The following is a 9,924-nucleotide window of genomic DNA, read 5'->3' on the forward strand; positions in this document are numbered from 1 at the left end:
ACATGGAAACTGAACAACCTGCTCCTGAGTGACTACTGGGTAAATAACGAAATGAAGGCAGAAATAAAGATGTTCTTTGAAACCAATGAGAACAAAGATACAACATACCAGAATCTCTGGGACACATTTAAAGCAGTGTGTAGAGGGAAATTTATAGCACTTAATGCCCAAAAGAGAAAGCAGGAAAGATCTAAAATGGACACCCTAACATCACAATTTAAAGAACTAGAGAAGCAAGAGCAAACAAATTCAAAAGCTAGCAGAAGGCAAGAAATAACTAAGAGCAGAACTGAAGGAGATAGAGACACAAAAAACCCTTAACAAATATAATGAATCCAGGAGCTGATTTTTTGAAAAGATCAACAAATTGATAGACAACTAGCGAGACTATTAAAGAGGAAAAGAGAGGAATTAGACGCAATAAAAAATGATAAAGGGGATATCACCACCAATCCCACAGAAATACAGACTACCATCAGAGAATACTGTAAACACCTCTATGCAAATAAACTAGAAAATCTAGAAGAAATGGATAAATTCCTGGACACATACAGCCCCCCACAAGACTAAACCAGAAAGAAGTTGATTTTCTGAACAGATCAATAACAGGCTCTGAAATTGAGGCAATCATTAATAACCTACCTACCAAAAAAGTCCTAGACCTGATGGATTCACAGCCAAATTCTACCAGAGGTACAAAGAGGAGCTGGTACCATCCCTTCTGAAACAATCACAATCAACGGAAAAAGAGGGAATCCTCCCTAACTCATTTTATGAGGCCAACATCATCCTGATACCAAAGCCTGGCACAGACACAACAACAACAACAAAAAGAATTTTAGACCAATATCCCTGATGAACATTGATGCAAAAATCCTCAGTAAAATACTGGCATACTGAGTCCAGCAGCACATCAAAAAGCTTATCCACCATGATCAAGTCGGCTTCATCCCTGGGATGCAGGGCTGGTTTAACATATGTAAATCAATAAATGTAATCCCTCACATAAACAGAACCAAAGACAAACACTACATGATTATCTCAATAGATGCAGGAAAGGCCTTCAACGAAATTCAACAGCCCTTCATGCAAAAAATTCTCCGTAAACCAGGCATTGATGGAGCATGTCTCAAAACAATAAGAGGTATTTATGACAAACCCACAGCCAATATCATACTGAATGGGCAAAAACTGGAAACATTCCCTTTGAAAACCAGCAGAAGACAGGGATGCCCTGTCTCACCACCCTGTTCAACATACTGTTGGAAGTTCTGGGCCAGGGCAATCAGGCAAGAGAAGGAAATAAAGGGTATTCAGTAAGGAGAAGACGAAGTCAAATTGTCCCTGTTTGCAGATGACATGATTGTATATTTAGAAAACCCCATTATCTGAGCCCCAAATCTCCTTAAGCTGATAAGCAACTTCAGCAAACTCTCAGGATGCAAAATCAATGTGCAAAAATTACAAGCATTCCTATACACCAATAACAGACAAACAGAGAGCCAAATCATGAGTGAACTCCCATTCACAATTGCTACAAAGAGAATAAATTACCTAGGAATACAACTTACAAGGGTTGTGAAGGACCTCTTTAAGGAGAACTACAAACCACTGCTCAACAAAGTAAAAGAGGACACAAACAAATGGAGGAACATTCCATGCTCATGGATAGGAATAATCAGTATTGTGAAAATGACCATACTGCCCAAAGTAATTTATAGATTCAGTGCCATCCCCATCAAGCTAACAATGACTTTCTTCACTGCATTACCAACACAATCCTAAGCAAAAAGAACAAAACTGGTGGCANCAAGAAATGGGGAAAGGATTTCCTATTTAATAAGTGGTGCTGGGAAAACTGGCTAGCCATATGTAGAAAGCTGAAACTGGATTCCTTCCTTACACCTTGTACAAAAATTAATTCAAGATGAATTAAAGACCTAAATGTTAGACTTAAAACCATAAAAACCATAGAAGAAAACCTAAGCAAAACCATTCAGGACATAGGCATGGGCAAGGACTTCATGACTGAAACACTGAAAGCAATGGCAACAAAAGCCAAAATAGGCAAATGGGATCTAATCAAACTAAAGAGCTTCTGCACAGCAAAAGAAACTACCATCAGAGTGAACAGGCAACCTACAGAATGGGAGAAAATCTACCCATCTGACGAAGTGCTAATATCCAGAATCTACAAAGAACTCAAACAGATTTACAAGATAAAAACAACCCAATCAAAAGGGCAAAGGATATGAACACAGACACTTCTCAAAAGAAGACATTTATGCAGCCAACAGACACATGAAAAAATGCTCATCTTCACTGGTCATCAGAGAAATGCAAATCAAAACAACAACGAGATACCATCTCACATCAGTTAGAATGGCGATCATTAAAAAGTCAGGAAACAACAGATGCTGGAGAGGATGTGGAGAAACAGGAACACTTTTACACTGTTGGTGGGAGTTTAAACTAGTGTAACCATTGTGGTAGACAGTGTGGCAATTCCTCTAGGGCCTAGAACTAGAAATACCATTTGACCCAGCAGTTCCATTACTGAGTATGTACCTAAAGGGTTGTACATCATGCTGCTATAAAAACACATGCTCACGTATGTTTATTGCAGCACTATTCATAATAGCAAAGACTTGGAACCAACCCAAATGTCCATCAGTGACAGATTGGATTAAGAAAATGTGGCACATATACAACATGGAATACTATGCAGCCATAAGAAAGATAAGTTCATGTCTTTTGCAGGGACATGGATGAAGTTGGAAACCATCATTCTCAGCAAACTCACAAGGACAGAAAACCAAACACTGCATGTTCTCACTCATAGGTGGGAATTGAACAATGAGAACACTTGGACACAGCGTGGGGAACATCGCACACTGGGGCCTGTTGTGGGGTGCAGGACTGGGGGAGGGATAGCATTAGGAAAATACCTAATGTAAATGATAAGTTGGTGGGTACAGCAAACCACCATGGCACATGTATACTTTCGTATCAAACTTGCACATTCTGCACATGTACCTTATAACTTAAAGTATAATAATAATAATAAAGCAAGTTTAGTCATGCTACGCCTCTGCCTAAACTCCTTTTGCATCTTCCTTTTGCCTTCAGGATAAAATCTGAGCTTCTTAATATGGTATATTGGTCTGTTCTCCCATCGATACAAAGAAATACTTGAGGCTGCATAATCTATAAAGAAAAGAGGTTTAATTGGCTCATGTTTCTGCAGGCTATACAGGAAGCATGATGCTGGCATCTGCTTGGCTTGTGGGGATGCCTCAGGAAAGTTACAGTCTTGGTGGAAGGCAAGGGGGGAGTGAGGCATCTCACATGGCAGGAGCAGGAACAAGTGAAGAGGGAGGGAGGTGCCACACACTTTTAAATCTCATGAGAACTCACTATCATGAGGACAGTACCAAAGGGACTGGTGCTGAACCACTCATAAGCAGCCATCTCTGTGATCTAGTCACCTCCCACCAAGTCCCACCTCCAACATTGGGAATTAAAATTTGACATGAGATTTGGGTGGGGACACAGATCCAACCCATGCCTTTTACAGCCTTGATATCTGGGGCCTGTTCATATCATTTCCCCACAATGCCTTTGGTTTCTCACAATTCCTGTAGGTAAGAAGTCTGGCATAGTGTGGCTGGATTTTCTTCTCGGGGTTTCACCAGGCTAAAATCAGAGTATTGCCTTGGTATGTGACTCTCAATCTGAGCTCAGGGTCCTCTTTCAAGCTCGATGGTTGTTGGCAGGATTCAGATCCCTGTTTCCTTGACATGTGGCCCCCTTCATCTTTAAGCCAATACTGACATGTTAAACACCTCTTATGTCTCAAATTTCTCTGACTTCCTCTTCCATCACATTTCTGTGACTTTCTTGTCGGCACTGTAGCTCATGCAACTGCTTCAACCCCACCTGCAATCCAAGATAATCTCCCTGTTTTAAGGTCAGCTGACTAGTAACCATAATTACACCTGCCGAGCTCCTTTGACCATATAAGGTATTCATGGACATCACACTAGGGGGCAGAGGTCACAAGGGTAAAAATTCGGCTTACCACACTGCAGTACCCTCTGACTGAAGTACTCTTTCTTGCCCTCACCTCCTGCTCCTGCAACTGCTAACTTTTACTTTATCTGTTAGGTCTCTGCTTTATTTTTGCCCCTCTTTTCTCCCTCATTGTCAAGTTTGGGTTAGGACCTTCTCCTCAGTGCTTACATATTACTCTGTATTTCCCCATTTGTAGCACTTGTCACTCTGTGTGCTTATCTGTATCCTTTCTGGGGACTGCCCAGTCTTTGAGAAGCTGTGTTTATCTCAGCTGATTTGTGTTTTCTCTGCTTAACTGAATGTCTGCAATACATACAGTTGATGTTCAATAAAAAAAAAATTGAATCAATGAATTCTTTGTGTTTATGAAAGATGGAAGCATGATCACTAATATAAAATTCTAAGATTGTTACCCAGGGGAAGAACTGAGAAGCCAGTTTTCACTCAGTATATGCAGATTATTATTATTATTTTTAATGAACTGGCCTGCTTTTGTAAGGTGGTGTACTCCTTATTACTGGATTTTTTTAGGTGTAAGCCCAGGGACTGAGTGTCAGGGATATTATTTGGAGGACAAAGTGCACAAGCTCTGTTTTGTGACTCATTCTTCATTAAGGGTTGCTACTAGAACAATGGAGATGAGCTTACTTGCTTTACCATACCTGTGGCTCCCAGGAGGGACTCACATTGTGTCATTACCAGCAGTGCCCCTGTCTTTCGCTATGGAATTACCCTAAGAAAGTTGGTAATGGCCCAGAACCATTGTGTAATTAGCCAGCCTGGCATGTGTGTGTGCATACGCAGGTACACACACACGCACGCACACATAGCTATTATAGAGGTTACTCTACTAATGACAGCTATGTAGGGGACAAAGTTTTTAATGGACTAAATGTCTTTGTTCATGTAGACCATACTTTTTGAGGTAATTGACTTCTAGTACCTTGTGCTGGTTGCTGAGTCATACTGAGTGGCAAGATTGGTGTAGTAGAATCACAAGTCATTAACTGTGTAGAAACAACATTAGAAGTAAAAATACTATTAAGATAGATCAGTAAGAGAAGGATTATAATGCAGCACTTAAGAATAGTCTTTTTGGGTTCAAACCCTCAGGTCTACTACTTACAAACTGTGTGGCCTTGGACAAGGTTTTTAAGTTTCTGTACCTCAGTTTCTCAAACTATAAAATGGAGATGGTAATAATAGAACCTAACTTACAGAGTGATTGTGAGGACTAAATAGGCAAGATAGGGAAGACATACAGTGCCTAGGATATGACAAGCATTGTATAAGGGTTAGCTGCTGTTACTATTATCATTATTCATTCCACAGGCACATTAAGGATAGTTCAAGAACTCCAACCATGTGCAGAGTGTATGGCATATCCTAGGAATACAATAAATATTTTGGGGTAAATAAATAATGTGCTAATTTGTAATTTTGATTTATATTTGCTCTTTCAGATAAAGACAGGAAATTGACCCAATAACTTTATAAGCATAATATGAAGAAGTTATTGTAGTGTTGTCGTCTTGTCTTATACAGAGCTTGCTAGGGCAATCTGGAAAAATGTCTCCTGCTAGGACTTACCTTCTCTGTTCTTTGTTAAAGCAAATGGATATTTTGAAAAGCCATTTGTTTTTTTTTTTTTTAAAGCAAGTTATAATCACGTGAAATTAGTACTTTGCTTATAGGTGTGTATCATTTTCATCATGATAAAGTGAAATGTTCTTGCCACAAAAGTGTTCTCTTCTGAATTCAGGTGAGATGTTAACACTTTGCTTGTCTTTGTGAATAGGTTCATCCTAAGTTCCACTATAAACAGGCTCATGACTCAGGCACAGACACTTCTTGCGTGACTTTTTCCTATGATGGTAATGTCCTTGCCTCTCGTGGAGGTAGGTTAAAAACTTTTTTTTTGATGTATTTCTCCATATAAAATGATCATCTTTAACAAATATGACAATAATACCCTAGTGCTTAGTAAAGCTTGCTGTGATTTTTGTTAATACACCTTTGCCAGTCTGATTTCTTCATTAAAATACATTTCCAACTTTGTAACATTGTTTGTATTAAAATTACCAAGTAAAAGTTTAAATATTTACTTATTTTTTGCCTAAGTTTTTCATTTCGATTCAAATTCCGTAAGAGTTTGAAGCCTCCACAAAAATGATCTTTGCTTCTACCTTGGGAAGTTTATAGATGATCACCTAGATTCTTTCTATACCATTTTATAATTCTGTGTCTGGTACTTCAAAGTCTTCTATTTGTTGCCTGACCATTGCTTTTTTTTTTTTTCTTCCCCAGTTCAAATACTAACCCAATTTGGTTTTTTTAAAAAAAGTCTATGTCTAGATGAGATTTTCAAAAATGGTTCTATATGGTCATATTGTATAAGTTTACTTATCCGCACGCATATGCTTAGATACAGCTTCCTAATTTTTTGCTAAATCTTTATCACATAGATAGTTTGTGTATTGATAGAAGGAGATGGAGAATAGTGAAGGCAGCATTATGGGAGAGTATGAGACATAGCTGAAGATTTTCCTATAGACCCATTTGTGGGGAGAGAAAAATAGCATGGTAAGTAGGCTGGAGCCATGTTACAGAGGGTCTTAAATATCACATAAAGAAAAGAAATACTAATAGCATGGTAAGTAGGTGGGAACTATGCTACAGAGGGCCTTATATAGCCTTTATTCTGTAGACCAAGGGAGGAGCTACATTTTAGGCAGGTGAATCTAATGGTGCTATATTTAGGTATTTATTCAGTCACTCGACTACTGTATATTGAACATCTACTATGAGCTAACATTATGCTAGGTGCTGGGTATAAACTGTAAACATCATAGACAGAATCCTTTTCCTGAAAGACTTTACAACCCAGTGTAAAGGATAGTGGAAGTGAAGAGAGAGGCAAGAGAAGTGGCACAGCTTTCCCCTCAATTTAACTAGTCCCTGTCCTTTTACCCTTGGGAACTCATTCAGATTCTCTTTAGGGAAACTTTACTATTATATCTAAACTACTCTCATTTGCATAACTTAAAAAAATCAAAGTACATATACATGTAATTCTCTATGATACACATGGCAAATGTGGATATGTACAAAATATGTATTTTGGTCCATCAATTTTAACCTGCTACTTGAGTTCAGAGATGACTCCCAATTAAAATCCTGTATATTCTTTTTTTAAAACAATGGTTCTCATCCCAAGAGTGTATCTGAATCCCCTGGGAAAGTTTTTAAATGATGAGTGCTCCACTTAGGAATTCTTACATCCACTCTTGCATCTTTGGGATGGTATATCCAAGTCTCTGAGGTGGAGTTAGGGGAGAAGAGGGGAAAAAAGGGAGAGTGTAGCTTGAAAATTCTTCACAGGTGATAAAATAGGTGAGCCCATAATTACTCAACTGAGTAATTACCCAGTCGATAATTACTCCCTTAGAAGTATAAAAGTAACTCTATTTCAGTCAAAGCCGTTTTGGTGATAATTCTTACCTTTCCCTTCCATCACACACACACACACACACACACACACACAAGTTTTTGGATAACTTAATTGGTGAATACCACATGTATACTGTATTCCATCATTTTCCTTCCTGGATGTATACAGTATGGCAGGTAGAAGTCTATTCAGCAGAGACCTCAGGGTGTCACAAGGTGCTTCTGCTAGCTGCATAACCTGCTGGATTAGATGGAATTAATACAGGTTAATGTTTTCTTATTATTTGAAGATTGTGGGGATGTGTAACCTTTTTTTAAAGACTAAAAGCAGACCGGGTGCAGTGGCCCACACCTGTAATCCCAGCACTTTGGGAGGCCTAGGCAGGTGGATCACTTGAGGCCAGGAGTTTGAGACAAGCCTGGACAACATGATGAAACCCTGTCTCTACTAAAAATGCAAAAATTAGCTGGATGTAGTGGCGCATGTCTGTAGTCCCAGCTACTCGGGAGGCTGAGGCAGGAGAATCACTTGAACCTGGAGGCTGAGGTTACAGTGAGCTGAGATCATGCCACTGCACTCCAGCCTGAGTGACAGAGCAAGACTCCATCTCAAAAAAAAGAAAGACTAAAAGCAATAAAGTAACATTCCAAAGGTGAGCCTTACAAAGTTCTCCCAGTACAAGCAGGCCCTGCGTGCTGCCAGTTGTGGATTAGTGCACCTGCCAAAAGTTGGGTTTCAGAGGAAGCTTCACTGTAAAAATGGGGATTTTTACTGAACTCTTTATTCTCCTCACTTGTACCTGATTCTCATTCCTTATTGGACCCAAGGGGTTGAGGCAGGTCCCAGCTGTGGGCACTGGGGAGAAAGAACAGCGAAAACGTTATTTATATGAGTTTGGCTTTTGTTCTGTTCAGGAATTAGCCCTATAAAAATATTAAAAAGGGATTTTTTAAAATTTATTTTTTAAGTAAATATGGAATGCTTCACAAATTTACATGTCATGCTTGTGCAGGAGCTATGCTAATCTTCTCTGTATCGTTCCAGTCTTAGTATATGTCTGCCAAAACAAGCACAAAAGTGATTCTTTAAAATATTCATTATTCTTTAAATGGCTTGGTAAAGCTGTACTCCCCCAGCAAAGTGAAGAATGATAGCTATAGGTAGAATTACACTGGAGGGAAGGGAATCACATGGCTCACCCTTATTAATGTTAATGGATAGCTTTACTCACCAGTGGGAAAAGGAATCTGTTGTGAATTGAACTATTTTCAGTCCTGATAGTTGTTAAATTAAAATCTTCTCAAGAAATAATGTATGCTCAAATACACCACAGGGGAACTACCATCTGCTCTAATATCATACTTCAGAGTAGATTCTCCAGGGTTCCTTCTAGCTTGCATCTATCTGGAAAGTAATTTCTGGAAGCCCAATTCATTATCAAATAACTTTCAACTGTTCTTGCGGCTGCTGTTTTCAAGCTCTCTGAACAGTTAAAAAAGTAAAACATGCTTGTGTGAATCTAGCTTCTTTCTTCCTTTCTTCCCTCTTTCTCCCCTTCCCCTTCCCTTTCTTCCTTATAGTTATACATTAAGTGTAGCAGACTCTAAACTGGGAGCGAGTTCTTTTTGCACAATTCACTTTTCTGTCTTTTTTTCCCTCATTCCTGTGTCAGGTGACGATTCATTAAAATTATGGGACATCCGACAATTTAACAAGCCACTTTTTTCAGCCTCAGGTCTTCCCACCATGTTCCCAATGTAAGTAGCATATTTTAAGTATTTGATCAGCATAGAAGAATGGAAAAGAAGTACTTTTACCTTAATGTTAATTTATATCATATGTCTTTTAGATCTTCTGGAAAAGAGACTTGAGTGATCAAAATCTGTTTTTTGAAATATATATATATATATATTTTGCACATTCTTCAGACTTCACTTTTTTGAAGTTAAAATTATGTATTTGATTTATTCATGTGTTTGTGTGTATTGTATGCACGCACAAGTCTTGGGGTAGTAAAATATATTTTAAGAAATTCAGTTGTTCTTTTAATATTGTATAAATGGCAAGGTAGGCTTTTTAAAATTTGTGGTTTTTAAAAATTTGAGCTCTAGTCAACCGGGTGCCGTGGCTCACTCCTGTAATCCCAGCCCTTTGGGAGGCCAAGGCGGGCGAATCATGAGGTCAGGAGATCGAGACCATCCTGGCTAACAATGGTGATACCCCGTCTCTACTAAAAATACAAAAAGTTAGCCGGGCCTGGTGGCAGGCACCTGTAGTCCCAGCTACTTGGGAGGCTGAAGCAGGAGAATGGCGTGGAACCGGGAGGCAGAGCTTGCAGTGAGCCGAGACTGCACCACTGCACTCCAGCCTCGGCAACAGAGCGAGACTCTGTCTCAAAA

The 9,924-nt window shown here is 39.1% G+C and overlaps 1 protein-coding gene across 3 annotated transcripts in view; it reads left to right on the forward strand.

The window, feature by feature from the left end:
- The window catches only part of WDR70 (WD repeat domain 70), a 385,782-nt gene that overhangs the window by 320,739 nt on the left and 55,119 nt on the right, over window positions 1-9,924 (forward strand). For 2 of the 3 annotated variants that reach the window (XM_017853195.1, XM_017853194.1), the window contains exons 11-12: window positions 5,873-5,972; window positions 9,198-9,282. The exons of the other annotated variant lie outside the window; for it this stretch is intronic. In XM_017853195.1, the coding sequence (XP_017708684.1) occupies window positions 5,873-5,972; window positions 9,198-9,282 (185 nt within the window). The remainder of the gene's footprint in view (window positions 1-5,872; window positions 5,973-9,197; window positions 9,283-9,924) is intronic. 3 annotated transcript variants of the gene reach the window in all.

Source organism: Rhinopithecus bieti, unplaced genomic scaffold (assembly GCF_001698545.2).
Source record: "Rhinopithecus bieti isolate Rb0 unplaced genomic scaffold, ASM169854v2 scaffold_34818, whole genome shotgun sequence".
Classification (NCBI taxonomy): domain Eukaryota; kingdom Metazoa; phylum Chordata; class Mammalia; order Primates; family Cercopithecidae; genus Rhinopithecus; species Rhinopithecus bieti.